This window comes from Enhydra lutris, unplaced genomic scaffold, assembly GCF_002288905.1.
Source record: "Enhydra lutris kenyoni isolate GAN:26980312 unplaced genomic scaffold, ASM228890v2 scaffoldscaffold92, whole genome shotgun sequence".
NCBI lineage: Eukaryota > Metazoa > Chordata > Mammalia > Carnivora > Mustelidae > Enhydra > Enhydra lutris.
The window spans coordinates 1,734,337-1,753,038 of record NW_019154176.1 but is presented as its reverse complement, the minus strand read 5'-3'; the positions used below and the strand labels follow the sequence as shown (position 1 = coordinate 1,753,038).

Genomic DNA, 18,702 nt, shown 5'->3' with positions numbered 1-18,702 from the left:
CTAAAGACAACTTTTAAAAGTTGACATTAATCTAAACAATAAAAAGAGAAGTCGGCTATGTGTCCACTACACCTCAGTAAAGGTGGGAAAAGAAGCAAGTCAGTAACAAAGAGCTGGGCTGGTGTTTCTCAGTAGCAAAGTGGCGGGAGGTAAAATTGCTGGAGAATTCTCAGTTGTCCTTTTTTTTTTTTAAAGATTTTATTTATTTATTTGACAGAGAGAGAGAGAGATCACAGTAGGCAAGCAGAGAGAGAAGAGGAAGCAGGCTCTCCACTGAGCAGAGAACCTGATGTGGGGCTCAATCCCAGGAGCCTGAGATCATAAACTGAGTTGAAGGCAGAGGCTTAACCCGCTAAGCCACCCAGGCGCCCCCTCAGTTGTCCTGTTATCTTGCTCAGGCAGCCCTCCTGGGGGTCAGGATGGTCCAAACACAAACCAAACTTCCATTTCACCCCATCATTACTGGTGAGAACTAGCTGAAAACACGAACTCCACAGGAGGGGGTGGGGGGCATGCCCTTGTCTTCCGAGTGTGCTACACCCTCAGGATCTAAAAAGAATCCTGGATATTGAGTGACCGCCTCCAGAGTGGGAACAACGGCTGTCTTGGGACGGAGTGGTTCAGAGCACAGACCAGCACTGGTTGCTTCTGAGCTCTGCTACTCACCAAATAAGGCCCTTAACACCTCTGTGCCTCAGTGTCCTCCTCTGAAAAATGGCAACACCAACAGCACTACCACCCACCGTGTACTGGAACAGCCAGTGAATCGATGCCCTTAACACACTGAAAAGCTCCTTCGCTGGGAGTAAGAACTTGGGGTGCCACCCGCTCTCACCTATGGTCGCTCGGATGAGCGAGGAGGCATCGCCAATGTTGTTCAGGCACTCCTGCTTGATGAAGTCGGCCACGGGGGGCGGAAAGCTCTGGTAATGTGCCTTCACATTGTTCTTAAGGATGAGACCGCTGAGGGAACGAGTTGGCTCATCTGAGGCAGGAAGGCAGAGGGTCAGGGGAGCACGGAGGAGAAAGAGGGGTCCCACCGGAGTCCGGGGGAGGGCACTGAGAGCATACCTTCTGACTTAAGTCTGGTCAGGACAAAGATCAGGTAGTTGTTGAAGTCGGGAAACTGGTTCAGTTGTTTGAGTTTCTGCCAGGTTGTTAAGGGACTTGGGAGACAAGGGCCTTCCCCAGGTGGGTTCCCTTACTGTCGTGTAGCCAAAAGTCCTTCTGACCACTGGGACTAGGCAGACAGCTCCTGAGACCCACCCGTCAAGTACAGCGCTGCAGGCACACCAGTATCACCAGGCGGGTGGGAGTCAGCAGGCCAGTGGGAGAGCACGCCTCGGCTTCCCATCCACTCTCTCAGACCTGGCTGGAGCAGGAGAGGGTTGCCAGAGCCACTCGGTCCAACCGAGGCAGCAGCTACTCAGTCCTGCTCATAAACAGTCCATGTTGCCTGCTTTTTTAAAAAGGAAAGGGAATCTATGTTTTCAAGTAAAACTTGCTGATAGTTTAAATACCTTAAACTTTAACTTATTAAGTTTAACTATGCATCGCCTGGGAAAAAGAAATGGTAACCACAAACCTAAGCAAAAACTAAGTGCCAGCCCCCTCCCCCACAGGGCCACATTTCCTCTAGAAATGGGACCCAAGAATTCTAATCCCTAATTCTCTGCCAAAGCTAGCTCCTGCCCTAAGAGAGTCTGTGAACTTGGGAATTAGGGAGTCAAGCCCTTTCCCCTGGCCTCCAGGGGCTGCAGATGTCTGCCCTGTTCCCCCTAGACCCGGAAGGAAGGAAGGATACGTCCTGCACGATGCGCTGCGTGGCGGTGTTGGGCGACTGCGAGTCCTTGAGCAGCTGCAGGACCTGCTGCAGACCCTGCTCATCTGGCTGCCAGTCCATGGCGCAAGGTGAGCTGCGGGGGTAGGGGCCGGGGGTCAGCACTGGGTCCCAGGGGCCCCGTGTGAGACCCGGGCTGAGCCCCCGTGGAGGTGGCTGCAGCGGCAGCGCGACGGGAGCGCCCTCGGCGGACAGGCAGAGGCTGCCGATCCACACCGGCCCAAGTGCGGGGTCCCCGCCAGCTGCGCCATCCACGACCGCACAGTCTTGGGCTCGGGAGCGCAGGTGAGGGAATCTGGAAGCGGGCGGAGGGAGGCGGTGGCGGGGGCCGGTGGGGCCTCATCCGGCCTAGCACGGAGCCTTTGTCCCAGGGCGGCCCATGCCGCCTCCTCCGGCTGCGGGCGTTTAAGGCTTCCGCCAGCCTCACGGCCGCCAGGCAAAGCCCCAGCCACCTCTCCATCCAGGGGCCCTGCTCCAGACCGCGAAAGCGCCCCTGTCCCCGCGATCTCCCTGGTCCAGACACGGTCCCCAAAGTGCCCTCTTCTTCCGAAATCCAGCCCTCAAGCTCCGCCAGATCCCAGGCGCCTCCTCCGCCTCGGTCTGGCCCCTGAGCCTCCCAGATGCACGGTCCCAAGGTACTCCAGTCGTCCCGATTTCTGCCACCTCCCCTAATCCGTTCCTCCAAACGGAGCCGGTTGCCAGACGCTCCTCTTTTTGGCCTAGCCAGACTCCATCCAGAGATTCCCCTTAATCGAATCCGAAGCAATCCCGGGACAGGTCCTAGTTGCCTCTCGGAATGAGAGCCTGCCAGACCCGCCACCCTCTGAAAGATGACCCCTGGACAGGTCCCTGTCGCTTTCCCCAATCAGGTCTGGCCAAGTCTCCCCGCCACCACCACCTCCTGCCCTAGTCAGCACTAACTCCTGCTGGCAGGTCTCTGTTGTTTCCCCCAATCAAGTTCGGACAAGGCCCCCACCACCTCGAAGTCGAAACCCACTTCTTCCGATCTCTGCAGCTTCCCTAGTTAGGCCTGGCCGAACACCTCCCGGAGCACTCCCCTCAACGAATCCTAGCGACGCCTGTAAGTCAGACCTAGGAAAGCCATCTGGAACCAAGTCCGACGACCCTCCTTCTCAGGGTCCAAGAAGACCCCCAACTTTTCAATGAGACCTCACCCAACCAGATCCAACCAAAGCCCTGTCGAAATACCCCCCCACACACACACACCCGATCCTCGCGACGTTCCCCAATCAGGCCCTAAGCAGTCCCCAGGCGCTTCCCCCAGATCCCCTCCAGCCCGACCCCAACCTCCCCACTGGCGCGATTCTCTAAGCACCAGGGTCTCGCCCGGCTCCAAGGCCCCGCCCCCTAGCCCCAGCTCGGTTTCCCCCTCCCCCGCCCCAGCCCGTTCTTACTGCCTAGCGAATGGGGCCCAAACCAGGTTCTCGGCCTTTCCCGGTCAGGCGCGGCTCCGACGGCCGGGCCGCGCGCGACACAGATCCAGAGCCCCGGGAGGGTCAACGCAAGCCCGGGCTCAGCCGGTCGGACTTCAGGTAAGGCCCACTTACCCGGCCCCGGGTGGCAGCAGCGGCGCCGTGCGCGGCGGCTTCTCCTGAGACTCCCGCGAAAGGAGGGAGCCAAAGAGAGGGAATGAAAAAAAAAACGCGGCCGTGGATGAACCACGGCGGCTTCCGTACGCCGTTCAAATTGACTCAGCCGAGCCAATCGAAAGGCACAGCCGTAACACGTGGCCCGGCACGGGGGAGACCCAGGCCCCGCCGAAGCCGGGTCACGTGACCGAAGTGTTGGTGGCTCGCCTGGCCTCTCTGGCCGTTCGGTCTTCCCAGCGTCTCGTTTTCTCAGCGTCTCTCACGCCTGCCAGACAGCCGCTTCCTTGCTAGGAGCTGAGTTTGGTGGCGCGTGGGACTTTCGGTATTTGGTGGGCCCGTGAACCTCTCGGCCACAGCCATTTGTGCCTTTCACCCCCTCCTCTACGAATAGAACTGGGCCTTTCCCCGCGCATCCAGAAGATTCCTGAGAATAGCACAGTAGGTGTTCTCAAGGAAAGATCGGAGGGAATTCCTGAGCCTAGCGTGAATATTAGACCCCCAGACACAAAGGAAGGACTAAGCCACACAAAGGGAGTTCCTAGTTCCTGCAGAAGCCTCAGCCACATTTTGTGTATTTATTTTCCAGTACTGTTTGATACTTTTTACAAGGATATGAGAAAAACCCACAAGGTTATAAAATTATAAACGAAATGAATCAACGCTGAAGTGAAAGGCCTAACCTCTTTCCCTACCTGAAGCTGAATGAGCTGAAACAGACCAGGAAATTTAGGGAAGGGCAGGGTCATGGTGAAAGACATCGTAATCCTTGCGCCATCTAAGAACAAAGTAGGGCACCTCTTTTAAGAGTGGAGCAGCAGACGAGGGAGAAGCTAGAGATCCTGGGCCCTCGGTTTCCCCATCTCCTGGCCAGGCTGATAAACAGATAGGCAACCAAAAAAAAGAAGAAGAAGAAGAAGAAGAAGAGGTAACCTAGGGCCACTCGGGAGTCTTAGTTTCCCGGCTAGTCAAATGGGCTTAAGCCTAGTTTGCTGGGTTAGAGATCACCAAGTTAAGCATTACCAAGCCCGCTGCAAACTGTTCTTTGAAAACTTGGCTTTTACCCTGGGAGTCTCAAGGCCATCCTTTCATTGTATTCAGCCACGCCCTAAGCCAATATTTACTGATTTTAATCAACTAGGCCTCTAATCTCCAAGGACAGCCCTGCCTTGAGAAACTTTTTGGCTCCAGGAGTAGCAGGTCAGTTTTTGGTCCAGCCTGAAGGAAGGGGACTGGTTTCTCAGCCAACTTCCCCTTAGCCAAAGTCCGTGCCCCTTTGTTCATTTATGGGAAAAAGATACCTAAGTCCTCTCCTTCCAGCTAGTACTGGGGCCTTCCAGACTTGGGAAGGGTCGGCTGGCGCCTAACGCCAGTCGGAGACTTACTAAAGGAGTAATCGGGTTTTACTTATTAAAACCGAAACCCGGTCGAGAGACACGTGCAGAAAGCGGCCTCTCACGCATGCGCAATGGCCTTCCCGCGCACACCCTGAGGAGCTGGAACTACAAATCCCGTCTCACCGTGCGCCCGCGTCACCGTGCCTACGGATTCTGGCTATGGCTCAAAACCTTGTGGTTCGGAGAAACGCCCCCCTCCACCCCCCACCCCGGCCCACCTCCCTGCTGAAGGTGGGCGTTGAGCTGAAGGAAGAGTGATATTGAGGGACTGGGACTGGAAGTTTCGGGAGGGGGGTGCTAATGGAGTTTTCTGCTCAAGGTTGGGAGTTGCCCCAGATAAGGGTCAGATGGGAAGAGGGCTAGAGATGAGCGAGAGAATTTAATGCTCACCGTCTCCTGTTTATGTGTCAAGTTTCCAGTGGTCCTGCGCAAGCCTCGGGAGCGAAGAGTTAGGCAGAATAAAGAGACCCCTGCTGCCTTTGTGGTCCACGATACTAGCCCTCGTATAATCACAAAAGTCTTTCTTCCTACTCCCAGCTAGTGGATTTAAGTTCCGAATCCAGGCTTTTCCCCCATTTCTTTTACTTTACTTTTGTTTTTAAAGTAGGCTCCATGCCCAGTGTGAGGCTTGAACTCACGGCCCTAAGATCAAGAGTTACATGCTCTACCGACTGAGACAGCCAGGCACTTCATATCCCTATTTCTTAAGCACCTACTTTACTGCCTATCTTAACAGCCCTGTACACAGCAAACTTACTCCAAACTAGAAGTGCTCAGTACAAAAAAAAATCAAGGAGCCGGTGCCCAACCGTGAATCTGAGATGGGAGACAAAGTCCTCTCCGTTTACAACAGCCTCCCTGTCCGAGCATCTCTTCACAAGGCACCCACGTTTAAAGGTCACCATTTCTCAAACAGGTCCCCCAACCCAAGCCAATTGCTTCACTTGGAAAAACAATGACAGCTGTTTTAAATAATGTCAGGGTTAATGTTGACTTCAATATTGCCGTTATTTTAGAACTTGACTGTAGAGATGCTTCCGTATTCTACCCCTCTTATTTATTTAAGAAGGTGAGAGAGAGAGAGAGAGCACACAAAGGGAGAGGGAGAAGGATAAGCAGACTCCCTGCTGAGCACGGAGCCAGATGTGGGGCTCTATCCCAGGACCCTGGGATCGTGACCTGAGCTGAAGACAGACACTTAACCGAATGAGCCACCAACGCACCCTTACCCCTGTTTTAGACATGAAGAACTTAAAACACAGAAAGGCTGTTACTTACCCAAGATCACGCCAACTAACAGGCACCAGAATAGTTTGAAGCCGCAGCCGTGCCACTCACCAAACCCTGAATTCGATTGTCCTCCCCTTCAGACTTTCCCCGGGTCAGGACGGGTGAATGTAGTGAAGGGGGATGCTGGGACTCCATCAGCTCCTCCTGCCTCCTGACACTCCAGAAAAGAGGCTGAGCTGCTGCAGGGGCGACCTACTTCTCCCACTTATGTTTCTTTTTAAAGATCCAGCGGCTGCTGGTGCCTTTGAGGAAGGAGGTAAGGGTGGCACATTGGCTGCCTATGTCCCCTCCCCCAACACTACATCCCCAAGGCTAAAGTTACACCTGGGCCAGTTCACCATCCCCAAAGTAGGAGGGAGAGAACTTTGAGCCAATGTAGAAAATATTAAATCAGACAAGCCTAAGTGTATTAACCAGAAATGAGAGGGGCAGGTCTCCTGTTCCAAAGCCTGCTTGTACTTTTCTCTTTAACAAGCCAGGCCATCTTTCAGCTCAGGGTCTTTGTACGTGTTCCTTTGGCCTTGAATACCTCCAAGGATCATCTTTTTTTTTTTTTTTTTTTTTAAGATTTTATTTATTTATTTGACAGAGAGAGATCACAAGTAGACAGAGAGGCAGGCAGAGAGAGAGAGAGAGAGGGAAGCAGGCTCCCTGCCGAGCAGAGAGCCCGATGCGGGACTCGATCCCAGGACCCTGAGATCATGACCTGAGCCGAAGGCAGCGGCTTAACCCACTGAGCCACCCAGGCGCCCCCCAAGGATCATCTTTAATGCCTTCAGAACTTAGGAGAAGTGTTACCTTCTTAAGGAGGCCATCCCTGATCAACTTGAAATTGCCGTCTCTCCCATTGATCTTAGTTCCCCTTTCATACCTCCCCCCCCACCCGCCATAGAATGTATAACCGTTTGATGTGTTCTGTGTTCTATTTTGTTTCCTGTTTGCTTCCTCAACTAGAATGTTAGTCCCACTGAAACAAGGAGTTTCGCCTGTTTTGGTGCTTAGTATTTGGAATGCCTCACCCAATTTCCCATAGGCCGGAGCTGGCAGTCTGAGGCCAGGTGGGTACCATACTACCTCATCTGTCCTCCCTCTGCCTACTTGGGTCTCAGGTACCTCATGGCCACCATGATCCTCCTGATGGACAGGGATGGGAGCCTGAATCTGGGATGAGCAGGGGTGGCAAGCTGCTCGGCATTCCTGCATGGGAAGGTCTGGGAGGTGAGCCCATGACTGGGGGACCCACATGTGGCTCCAGGTCTAGAAGATTTGAGAAGGGAGATTTGGGAGGCAAGGACCTCTTAAAACATTTGTGGGCTCAGTGGGGGAACAGGCAGTTAGGCAGTTTCCAGGATGGCCCAGAAGTATAAGGAGCACTAAAGGGGCACTAGGGAAGTCAGGCTTCCCTTAAACACCCCGTCCCCTGACATGTCAATAATCATGTTCTGCAAGGTGGTGTTTGTGCTCCTTCTGATCATATATTATACACAAGGGTGGGGTCAACCGAGCCTCACTGGAGAGGCTGCAAGTGCAACCCCACCAAATCCAGATCCCAGCCCTCCTCACCTCAACCACCCACACTCTACCACCTCCCCCCCCAAATCATGGCCCAGCCTCATCTCCAAGTTCTGCCCCAGCAGCCAGAGGGGGCCTGTTAAGACAGAGAACACATAACCTATTGCTCCTTAGCTCATACTGCCCCCGCAACAACGAAGACTTCCTCTTACCAAGAATGAAGTCCCAAATCCTGACCCAACATACAAGGCTGTGTATATAATCTACACCCTATCCTCTTTAGGTCCAGTTATGTGGGCCACCTTGAAGCTCCCCACAAAGGCCACCCATTCTCCCACCTGTTTTTACACTGGCTGTTCCCTCCCACCTGCTTCCTCACCTCCCTAAGGACTCAGATCAGATGTCAGGGGAAATAGACAACTTTCGCCTAGCTTCTACCCTGTATTTCTTCCCAGTCACCTCCCAAAATGGCTTCCCCTTTTTGTTCGTTTCCTTCCAGAAGGGCAGGGAGTGTACATGGTCTGTTCTTTTCACTCTTATGGCCCCAAGGTCCAGAAGAGCACAGGCACACAGTAGGCATTCATCAAGTGTCAGCTGAATGAAGAAACGGACAGTTCTGGCCCGGCCAAATGGGGCTGTGATGGGGCCTGAGCATGAGCAGCAACACTGGGGCTCTGTCAGGGGTAGGGGCAAATGGGTCCTGAGGAGTCTCATCACCAACAGGAGGGGGTGCACCCCTGTCTGCCCCACACCCCTAAATAAACCCCTCACCAATCAAGACCCAGGACCAGGGGTAGAACCAGGCAATGGGAGGAGGGAGTGCTTCGGGTGGAGAACAAAGAAGGCAAACCAAGCACACAGCTCCGGCACTAAGTCAAGTTCTTTACTTCCCAGAAGTGATGGCTAAGGAGGGGTGGGGTGGGGTTGGGGTGAGGAAGACAGAAAGAGCCAGAGAGAGCGAGGAGGTGGGAGGAGAGGGGACAGTAAACCACTGTTCTCTAAGTCTCAGGAGGCAAGTGCTCAAGGTAAAAAAGAGTCCTGGAGAATCATCCGCGGCTGCGGAAAGCGTCTCGATTTCCTTCTGTGTAGAAGTCCTTGGGGGGAAAGGCTGCCGCCGCTGCCGCTGCATTAAATAGTTATGTACATCGCAGAGAGTCCCAGGCCATAGGCAGGCGGGGGAAGGGGGTCATTTCACCAGGGGCCGAGTTTTATCGTCATCGCCACACTGATGGGCTTTGTACTTTTTCACCTCTGCCATGTACTTGGCCCACGCGTCACCTTTACTTGTTAATACCTGTGGGTGGGGAGGGGGGCATATAGGGGTTGCAAGGGGATACCAAGACGGCCAGGAACTAGGGTCAGGACTGTCCTGAGACAGCTGACCTCCCCCCACACACACACCCTGCATCACCCTTAAGGTCCTGGGTTCAAGGTAAAGATATGCAGACTCAGTTTTTCTGGGGATCCCGTTGAAAGCCTCCTCCCCCACCCAGTCCCTGCATCCAAGGCCCCGGGAGCTGGACAGAGAGGGAAAGGGCTCAGCAGCCAGGCTAAGGCTGGAAGGGAAAGATGCCGCGGGGGGGCCCCCACAGCCAGCCTGCTCACCTCATCCTCCGTCTTCTGCTTCTTGGCTACTATTCCCGTCTTGAGGGCTAGTTTGTTTCCGCCTCTGCGCTTGCCCACCTGGGTGAAGGGACAGAAGACTGCAACGGTTACAGGAGCCGGGCCCGCCCTTGGCGGCGCTGAGGCCCACTACAACTTCCTAGCCCGGCCCGGTGGCCCGTCCCGACGCCGCGCCCAGCTCCGCCAGCCGGCCAACCTGCGCAGCAATCAGAGAGGAGCACACGCGATTCTTAGCGCCTGCCCTGGGCCCATGATGCCCTGGCAGTCGTGGGCCCCTGGGCTGCCCTCCCCAAAAGCAAGAACCCCCCCCCACACAGGCTGTCCTCTCTCTCCAGGCCGAACCCTCACCCTCCCCTAGCAGGGACCACACAGTCAGCAACAGTTCCCTTTACTGAGCACTCACTGTATGCTAAGCTCTGTGCCAAGTACTTTCGATGTATCATCCTTCACTTTCACAGCTGCCCAAAGAGGAAGGTTACAACCATCCCCATTTTGTAGATGAGGGAACACCTTTGAGAAGGAAGAGGGGCTATCCCTGGTTGGCAGCAAACAATGGAACTGGATTCAGGGTCAGATGGGTCCAAGCCACAGAGCAGTATCCTTACCCACCAAATGACACTGTCTCCCCTGCACCAAACCTGGCCTGTTTAAGAGTGCCCCTTGGTGAAGAAAAGAAAAAAATCAGTGACAACTACTGCTACTCCCAATCACAAAGGGTCACTCAGCCTCCACCTCTGGTTCTTAGACCAAGCCAAGAACCTAGGTCCTGACACACTCTCTTCCGCCAACGTAAATCTCACCCCAGACCTCATCCTAGTCCTCCTTCTCCCACCCACTGAGCATTTTGTGTCCACAGGCAGCAACAGTCTTCACAGGCTTCATCCCATCTCTACCCCTCCGCCAGGCATCAAGTAACCTGTGCTGCTGGGACTATCCCCACTCACTTTTAACAATGAAGAAAATGAGGCTTAGAGAAGTTAGATCACTTGCCCAAAATCACACTGTTAGCGCTAAGACCTGACCTCCAGTCTGTTACTCTCAAGTCAACACTTTTCTCCACACCACAGGGACTTGACCTCTGAAAAAATTAATATCTGGGCTGTGAATTAGCTACTTTTTCTTTTATTTCCCCCCTTTTTTCTTTCTTTTGGTTGTTAAAGAAACTTTTAAGTATGTCTTTTTTTTTTTTTAAACAGGCTGTACACCCAACATGAGGTTTGAACTCTAGACCCTGAGATCAAGAGTCGCATATTCTACTGACTGAGCCAGCCAGGTATGTTCATGGATTCCATCTCAATACCAGAAACAAAGCAAGCTCAGAGTGGACCATCAATACAGTTGCCATTTATTTAGCCTAGAATTTCTTGACCTCACACTGGTGGCATTTTGAACTGGATCATTTCTGCGGGCAGGGGGCTATCCTGTGCATTGTAGAACGCTGAGCAGCATCTCTAGCCTTTACTCAGAGATGTCAACAGCACCCCTCCCCCAATTCTGACAACCAAAAATTTCTCCAGACTGCCAAACTGAAGGGGTTTGGGAGGGAGGGGTGTTCATTCCCAACTAAAAGCTACTGGTGGTTTAGCCCCTTCTATAAAACAAAGCCAGTACTAACCTCCGGGATGGCCTTACAGAACCCTCAGCACATCACAAGATGCGATGGTAACCATATTTGCAAATGGGAAAATTGAGGGTAGGCCAGCCCAGACACTCCAGGAAAGCAAGGATCTTGTCATGGTCAACACGGCACATCCAGCACCCAGAACAATGCTCAGCATAAGGTATGGTGCTCAATAAATGGACACTGGAGGAATGAGACTCAGGGAAATAGAGCAAATTTCCTAAGGTCACACAGGAAGCTCTGAGTCTCCAATCCACACAGCTCAGATTCCAGATTTGAATTTGCCCCTCTTCCCCATAGTGGGAGATGGTCCCAGTACCCAAGTTTAAGTACCACTCAAATAGGAATCCCGGTATCCTGATTTCCCCATCCCCGGAGCGCTGTTTCGAATGCAATTCCCTGGCTCCCGGTCCCCGCGGGCGGGCGGGCTCAGGGGGTCCCCACCCCCGCCCCCAGACCTCTCGTCGAGAATCCAGGTTCCGGATCCTCAGCGGGCGACCGGACGACCCTCTCACCGGGGCCGGAGGGTGGACCCGGATCCCGATACCCTTTCTCGGGCCCCGATTCCCTCTGCCAAGGCAGGCCCTGGCGCCCGCCCCCACCCCCGCGGCTCCTTACGAAGCTGAGCGTGGGGCCCGGGCCGCTCTTCCTCTTCAGATCCCCAGGGCCCGCGGCGGCAGCGGCGGCAGCAGGCTGGTCGGGTCGCGGCAGGCCCGGGGGCGGCTCCTCCTGCCGCTGCCGCTGCTCCTCCTCCATCTTCCGCTTGAACAGCTCCAGGAAGCTGCCGTCGTTGGCGAACAAGTTCACACCGCCCGACACTGGGCTAGAACCCGCGCCCGACGCTTCCTCGTCCCCGCTCTCGGGCGACGTCCCGGGCCCCGACTCAGCCCATCGGCTCCCGACGCCGCCGCCGCCTGCGGGGCCCGGCGCCTCCCGGCCCGGAGGCTCCGCCCGTCTCCCTCGGGCAGCCATTTTGTCGCCAGGTGCCGCGCAAAGGACTCCGGGAAGGCGGCTCCGGCCCGGCGCTTGGCGCCCGACTTGCCCTGTCCCGGGCAATGCATGCCGGGAAAAGCGGTCTGGCCCTCCAGCGTCCGCAGCAGGGGCGGAGTATAAGGGGCGGGGCGAACAAGGGGGTAAAACCTGACGCCAAGGGCCCGCCCAGCCAGCCACGCGGATTTTTATAATCCAGGTAGAATTGGGCAGGCGTTAAACGCAGTCTCCCCGGGAAGGGAACCATTGTCTGGGCCTGGGACTGTAGCTGGCTCTCCGGAGTGAAGTTCCCACTTGAAACTGGGAGCACATTACCTTTCCGGGGCTCCCTTCTTGCACTAGAGATAATCTCCCTTCTGGCCCCAGCGTTAATCTCTGTGAGGGAAAGGACCCCGTCTGAGAGTGTGTGTTCAACTGACCTCGAAACCGAGGTCCCGAACTCGGTCTAGAGGGCATATCTAGGCTAAGCGCACACCACCCCGAATAAAAATGGGGATGTCTCTGGTTTGGTTGGGTACCTGCCTCTGGAACGGAGCTCTCATTTGGGAATGGCAGTACAGCTGGCTTAGTGGAGGTGGGGTCCCCACCTGAAAATAAGGATGTTATGGGCTGAAGTGCTCAAAAAAACTCGCCGGAATTTTTTTTTTACTATAGTCTATCTAAGGTTAAGAGTGTTCGCCAAAGGCCTGGGACCCCGCGGTATTCCTGCCCAGGACAGAGGTTCAAACAGAATTCGCGGAATCTCCCCTCGAACAGAGAGCAAAGTGAGAGAAGGCTTCCGGGAATAGGGTCCCTTCTGCGACGAGGAGCGCAATTGCAGGTGTGGTCTCTGCCCTGGCCTGCCCAGCATGGGGCTCAGGGTGCCCTGGACGAAGATCTATGGACCTCACCCAAAACCAGAGGAACTCTCCCTCTAGCCCAGTTGCGGTCCAGGGACCTGTCTTCGGCCAACGAATCGGTTTGTCTGTGATTGGTTTGCGTCAAGAGCCAGGTGGCTCACAGCCAATTGGATAGCAGAAGAGACGGACCTGAGGCGAGGTTGGGACCCAATTTAGAGAATAAGGACAAATGATCGACATGAAGTTGAACCTATGGAGTCAGGCCAGGGCGGACCTCGGATCTAACTTCATGGAAAGGGCATGGACAGGGTGTTTGGCTGGTTGCTAAGGAGAGGATGGCGGCTACCGGAACGTAAGACTGATTGGTGAAAGTGAGAAAAAATGTAGCCAATGAAAGAAGAGCTGAGAGACTTGGGAACCAGTCAGAGAAGGGGAGTAGTCTGAAAAGTACCAATAAGCTAATTCGGCAGGGGGAGTCTCTGAAAAAATTTAGACAAGAGGGCGACAAAGTGAATCCTAGAAAAGAAAGACATTGGAAATATAGCTTCTGTTACCTCCTAAAAGTCAGGCCATGAGGAAATTAATTCAGGCTCCTGGACTTGATGGGTATGTGCTAGGCAATTTCCCCTGTAGGTTCTTTTCATGGTGCGCTCCGCTTGATCACGTGAGCCGGTTCCAAGATGGCGGCAGGGGTGGCCGGGTGGGGGGTTGAGGCAGAGGAGTTCGAGGATGCGCCTGATGTGGAGCCGCTGGAGCCCACGCTTAGCAACATCATCGAGCAGCGCAGCCTTAAGTGGATCTTCGTCGGGGGCAAGGGTGGCGTTGGCAAGACCACCTGCAGGTAAGGAAGCTGCGGCGGGGGCCTGGAAGACGGGTGGGATGTACCACCGGGCGAAGGGGAGGAGGCTCCGGAATGGCTCTTCCACCCCAAGCCAAGCAAGCGGGCTGGACCGGGGCCTCCCAGATTGTACTCCCAGAAGTTACCTGGGGCAAATGGAAGATATTGCCTGAATGCAGGCTTGGAACCCTCTGATTTGGACCGCCCCCGTTGCGGCTCAAGGGCAGACCCACATTGAACCCAGCGCACGGGAGCCAGGAGAGCACTTAGGTGTCCCAGTCAGCTGGACCGTACCAGAGTGAGCTCGGAGTAGGGGGAGGGGCAAACTATCCTAGTCGGGCGAACCTTGACATTCTCTGGCCACGTGGGGGTAGAGGTGGTAGGCGGGAGGGGAGGCACGTGATTAGACCATTCCTGTCAGCTGGGGAGGGGATTGGAGTCCCTGGGGCAAATTATCCTGAACCCTCCTGAATTTAGCGGGCGATGCAAAGGACCCTTTAGCTTAGCGTTTAGGGAGGGGGTACAGGGTCAAGCCAGGCTGGCTGGACAGCTGAACCGTGCCACTCTGTGCCAACAAAGAAGCAGCGGGCACCAGGCCAGACCAACTCAGACAGCTGAACTTTATCACTGTAGACACCCAGAGGGGTCAGTAGGTGAAATCTGAGAGGGTCCCTATACAGGGATTAAGTCTTGATTCCACAATTACCCATATTCTTTCCCAAGGCCCCTGTCAATCCGGATCCCCTGCTCCTGGGCCCTCTATAACCCCTTGCAGACCTAGGGAGCAGACCCGGACCCCTCACTCCCTGCCTTTTGAACTTTCCCTTGCCTAGCTGCAGCCTAGCAGTCCAGCTGTCCAAGGGGCGGGAGAGTGTTCTGATCATTTCCACGGACCCAGCCCACAACATCTCTGATGCATTTGACCAGAAGTTCTCCAAGGTGCCTACCAAGGTTAAAGGCTATGACAACCTCTTCGCCATGGTGAGTGGAGCCGGGCTCAGCTCCCCACTCTGGCAAAGGCCCTTCAGGCTCTCTCTGTGAACACCCACCATCAGCTACCATGTCCTGCATGTTCTCCATCATCCCTCAACATACCCACAGGACAACAATCGATGAATGTTTGCAGAACAGAAAGGAGGATGGCGTGACCAGAGTTTAGTGAACGAGGGGAGGGAAGGAGATATCATAGGTCAATCACAGCTACATGGTACGGATCTTTTAGGCCACTGGGAACAGCTATGTTTGATTCCAAGTTTAATAGGAAGGTGTTCATTTTAAGTAGGCCAATCATGGCCAAATTCATTTTTCAGAAGATTCCCTATGGCTGCCATGCAGAGAAACTCAGGTGGGGGCGGAATGCTGGGAGAAGTGGTCAGGGGAGGAAGACGTAGTGGGCTCCAGCAGGCACATCAGATCTAGAGGGACCACTCTGGGAGTGGGCGCAGAAGCCTGCCCAGAGTGAGTGAGCTGAGGAATGGAGACAGTGATCGCCATCATGGCAACTGAGAAATAGGGCCATTGCTGGAGGCAGCTGGGGGTGGGTGTTGTTACGGAGGCTTTTCTTGGGGGGGAGGGGCTGGAGAAAGGAGATGCTGGAGCATGTTTGCTGATGCAAATCCTCCAACAGGAAGGGACAAGTGAGGCTGCGGGAGGGAGCAAGGATGCTGGCAGAGAATGGTCCTCAGGCAGGTCGGTGGGTGTAAATTTCATTCAGCTCTCAGACTCAGGACATGGAGGCAGGGCAGGGTGGGAGACACTGGGACCTTTCCTGTGGGGAGATAAGAGTGTTGGCAGCCAGTGGCTTCTTTTTCCAATCAGGCACAGCACTGGTCTTAGCAGAGAGCAGGGGGTGAATGGGATGGATAGGGTTTAAGGAGAAAGAAGAAACTCCTGAGGGTGTGTCTGGCTCGAGTGCCTGTTGGAATGGGGACCAATGTGAGAAGTGTTTCTCAGGTGCGTTCCCCAGCTGTTCACCTCAGTGCAGCCATCCCAGAGAGCTAGGAACAACGAGAGTGGGGATGTTGCCAGCCACAGGGCAAAGTAGGCACCCTGTGGAGCCCAGGCTGAATAAGGGTGCCAGCCACAAGGGACACTGACAGTGAACAATGGGGACAAGATGGCCCAAATAGGTAGGAGGCAAGGAGGCCCAGGTCACAAAGTGAGGGGTGGGAGCTTAGAGGTGGCCCAGTTACTGGCAATAACCCATCAAGGGTGTGACTGTCGGGGGTGGTGGGTGGCAAGCTCCCTGCAGGGAAATGACCCCTGAGGCCAGCGAGTTGGGGGCTTCACCATGGGACGTGTGAAGTCCCCAAGAGCTGACATGGGAGGAGGATGAAGAGAGAGGCGCCGAGTCCAGGGCAGACCAGACACCCCGGGGACAGTCGTCCCTTCATGGCTTCCACATACATGTAGAGGGCCCGCTATGGGCCAGACACTCTGGGTGCCAGGGACACAGCAATAAACACAGAAAAACCCCTGTCTTCACAGTGCTGACAGCTGATAAAGGTGATAAACGTGATGAGTCAACCATATGAGGAGGGGTGGGGGCAGCTGGGGCGACATTATTAGATGGGATGGTCAGGGAACGCTCTTGTTAGAGAAATGATCTGCACAAGGTCAGGGCCCCAGTTGGGGAAACAGCCAATGCAAGGGCCCAGCCATGGGCTTTGACTTCCCTCTGGGGCACTGATCACAGTTTACAGTTTTCCATTTGTTTGTGAAACGGTTTGGCCACTTGTGTGACCACATGGGACCTGAGGGGCCGGGGGAGGGCCGTAGCACCTCAGGGGTATCCCCAGCGATGAACTGACGGGGAAGGTTGGCATTCGGGGCCCTTTGTGGGCTCTCTCGCCTGCCGCCTGGGTGAGAAGGCCTGACAGGAGCAGCAGCCTGAGTCTTGACCCCTCGGCCCTCAGGAGATTGACCCCAGCCTTGGCGTGGCTGAACTGCCTGACGAGTTCTTCGAGGAGGACAACATGCTAAGCATGGGCAAGAAGATGATGCAGGAGGCCATGAGCGCCTTCCCCGGCATTGATGAGGCCATGAGCTACGCAGAGGTCATGAGGTCAGGCCCGGGCAGCAGGGGCGGGCGCCGCCTGGGGCTGGGGTGGAACGGGGCAGACAGGCCTGACCCTCGTCTCCCCCACAGGCTGGTGAAGGGCATGAACTTCTCGGTGGTGGTGTTTGACACGGCGCCCACAGGCCACACGCTGAGGCTGCTCAACTTCCCCACCATCGTGGAGCGGGGCCTAGGCCGCCTCATGCAGATCAAGAACCAGATCAGCCCCTTCATCTCACAGGCAGGCAGGGCCCCAGGGCTGCCGGGCACCCCCGTGTCAGAGTGTGCGGACGAGCAGTAGCAGAGGCCTTCCCCACACACGCCCTCTCAGTCCGCGGTTCCCCGTGGTGGGATGGCTCTTTCCCGTGGGGGTGGAGGGAGACTGTCCACCTAGTCCATAGGATTTGTGTCTTGCCCCTACCCACAGAGTGCTCCAGGCAGAGCTTGGAGACCCCTCCTCCTGAGCCAGGTGGCTCTGGGCCTCCCCTTCCTTGTCTGTCAAATGGAGGCCATACATGGGTTATTATTAGCATGACAACCCCAATGCCCCCACATTTCAGCACACCACCCCGCTCCCCCTTGGTGGTGTGTGGTCCCCCTACAGGGACTTGTGCCTCAGTACCACAACTGTTGGAGGAAAGGTCTACCTGTGAGAAAACTGAGGCTTCAGGAAGTCAAGCCCTCTGGCCACAAGCCCCCAGAAGTGCCAGAGCTGAGGTCACCCCGGTCTGCTTGAGGGCCTTTAACTCCAGGAGGTGTCAGAGGTTATTTACTGGTATTTACTGCGTCCCCAACCTGCATGCTGTAAGGCATCCCAGGTAAGCTGTGAGCCCCCCTGCCCCACAGATGTGCAACATGCTGGGCCTAGGGGACATGAACGCAGACCAGCTGGCCTCCAAGCTGGAAGAGACGCTGCCTGTCATCCGCTCCGTCAGCGAACAGTTCAAGGACCCTGTGAGTCATGGTATGGGCGGGTGGTGAGAGGCTTGGGATGGGGACAGGGCCAGAACTTGCCCTTTGCTGTCCTCCCTCATACCTTGTAGGAACAGACAACGTTCATCTGCGTGTGCATTGCTGAGTTCCTGTCCCTGTACGAGACGGAGCGGCTGATTCAGGAGCTGGCCAAATGCAAGATTGATACCCACAACATCATCGTCAACCAACTCGTCTTCCCTGACCCCGAGAAACCCTGCAAGATGTGTGAGGCCCGCCACAAGATTCAGGCCAAGTACCTGGACCAGGTGTGCATGCCCCACTGCCTGCCTAGCCCTCACGCCTTTGACCCTGGAAGCTGGGGCCTGGTCCAGCCCAACCAAGGCCCCATGGACCACTTATTGTATTCTCTGACCTTTTACTCCGTCCTGTCTTCTAACCCTCTGCCCCAGCCTCCGCTTTCACCCTAATTCTGGCTCTTGAAGACAAGAGCTGGCCTGGCCTGGGTACCTCTGACCCCAGGGTGGGGGAGGCCCAGCTCAGTGATCTCTGACCTTACTGGTCTCACCCCCACCTATCAGCATGTGAAGGCCTGGTACCTCTGACCCCAGGGTGGGGGAGGCCCAGCTCAGTGATCTCTGATCTTACTGGTCTCACCCCCACCTATCAGCATGTGAAGCCCCTGCCCCACATTCTCCCCTGATCCTGGGGAGCCCCCCAACCCAACCCCTCCCATTGACCCACATTCTGTCCCTGCCCTACAACCCCTGACCGCCACCATCTGCCCTATGCCCTGGCCACAGATGGAGGACCTGTATGAAGACTTCCACATTGTGAAGCTGCCGCTGCTGCCCCACGAGGTGCGGGGGGCAGACAAGGTCAACACCTTCTCTGCCCTCCTCTTGGAGCCCTACAAGCCCCCCAGTGCCCAGTAGCACCTCTGCCAGCCCCAGTCGCTACCATTTCACACCCACCCTCCATTCCCCCCCCCGGGGGGGCAGAGTTTGCACAAAGTCCCCCCCATAGTATAGGGGGAGCCACTTGGGGGGCGGGGGGCGGGGAGGAGGTCTGTTCCCCCTGGTGGGGCTGAGGGGGCTATAGCTGCCCCCACCTCTCCCTGCCTCTCGCCCCTCAATAAAATGATCTTAAACCAC

At 55.6% G+C, this 18,702-nt stretch overlaps 3 protein-coding genes and 1 long non-coding RNA gene across 7 annotated transcripts in view; 2 read left to right on the top strand and 2 right to left on the bottom strand.

Moving 5' to 3' along the window:
- The window catches only part of LOC111162503 (transportin 2), a 16,440-nt gene extending 10,989 nt beyond the window's left edge, over positions 1–5,451 (bottom strand). Inside the window, exons 1-4 of one of the 2 annotated variants that reach the window (XM_022526963.1) lie at positions 3,409–5,451; positions 1,805–1,916; positions 1,072–1,147; positions 836–985 (exon numbers count right to left, since the gene is read on the bottom strand). In XM_022526963.1, coding sequence (XP_022382671.1) covers positions 836–985; positions 1,072–1,147; positions 1,805–1,903 — 325 coding nt within the window. In that variant the 5' untranslated portion in view covers positions 1,904–1,916; positions 3,409–5,451. Of the gene's footprint in view, positions 1–835; positions 986–1,071; positions 1,148–1,804; positions 1,929–3,408 lie in introns of those variants that run through there. The other variant, XM_022526964.1, reaches the window with a different exon arrangement.
- On the top strand, positions 2,068–10,496 carry LOC111162506. The gene is made up of 3 exons (XR_002641578.1): positions 2,068–2,125; positions 7,089–7,192; positions 10,466–10,496. It is a non-coding gene; the product is annotated as an uncharacterized LOC111162506 (long non-coding RNA).
- Positions 8,509–12,527, bottom strand: LOC111162505 (telomerase RNA component interacting RNase). Of its 2 annotated transcripts, XM_022526968.1 has the most exons (3): positions 11,509–12,524; positions 9,252–9,329; positions 8,509–8,940 (listed from the first exon to the last, which is right to left on the bottom strand). In XM_022526968.1, the coding sequence occupies exons 1-3, from the start codon at positions 11,860–11,862 to the stop codon at positions 8,833–8,835; spliced, it is 540 nt and encodes a 179-aa protein (XP_022382676.1). In that variant the 5' UTR covers positions 11,863–12,524; the 3' UTR covers positions 8,509–8,832. The 2 variants fall into 2 exon arrangements, with proteins under 2 accessions (XP_022382676.1, XP_022382677.1); XM_022526969.1 differs by lacking the exon at positions 9,252–9,329 and having other exon boundaries at positions 11,509–12,527.
- LOC111162504 (arsA arsenite transporter, ATP-binding, homolog 1 (bacterial)) lies at positions 10,510–18,702 on the top strand. Of its 2 annotated transcripts, XM_022526965.1 has the most exons (9): positions 10,510–10,542; positions 10,904–11,050; positions 12,535–13,560; positions 14,391–14,538; positions 16,473–16,621; positions 16,706–16,856; positions 17,462–17,569; positions 17,659–17,856; positions 18,352–18,702. In XM_022526965.1, exons 3-9 carry the CDS (start codon positions 13,400–13,402, stop codon positions 18,481–18,483), a joined length of 1,047 nt encoding a protein of 348 aa, XP_022382673.1. In that variant the 5' UTR covers positions 10,510–10,542; positions 10,904–11,050; positions 12,535–13,399; the 3' UTR covers positions 18,484–18,702. The 2 variants fall into 2 exon arrangements, with proteins under 2 accessions (XP_022382673.1, XP_022382674.1); XM_022526966.1 differs by lacking the exons at positions 10,510–10,542; positions 10,904–11,050; positions 12,535–13,560 and adding an exon at positions 13,567–13,855.

Excerpts from the sequence above, each read along its gene's own strand:
- LOC111162505 (XM_022526968.1), bottom strand. The coding sequence starts at position 11,862 with ATGGCTGCCCGAGGGAGACGGGCGGAGCCTCCGGGCCGGGAGGCGCCG. Across the intron at positions 9,330-11,508 it reads CGGGCCCCACGCTCAGCTTC|GTGGGCAAGCGCAGAGGCGG; the intron begins GTAAGGAGCCGC and ends CCCTTCACCCAG. Across the intron at positions 8,941-9,251 it reads AGCAGAAGACGGAGGATGAG|GTATTAACAAGTAAAGGTGA; the intron begins GTGAGCAGGCTG and ends CCCCACCCACAG.
- LOC111162504 (XM_022526965.1), top strand. The coding sequence starts at position 13,400 with ATGGCGGCAGGGGTGGCCGGGTGGGGGGTTGAGGCAGAGGAGTTCGAG. Across the intron at positions 16,622-16,705 it reads AGCTACGCAGAGGTCATGAG|GCTGGTGAAGGGCATGAACT; the intron begins GTCAGGCCCGGG and ends TCTCCCCCACAG. Across the intron at positions 17,570-17,658 it reads GCGAACAGTTCAAGGACCCT|GAACAGACAACGTTCATCTG; the intron begins GTGAGTCATGGT and ends CATACCTTGTAG.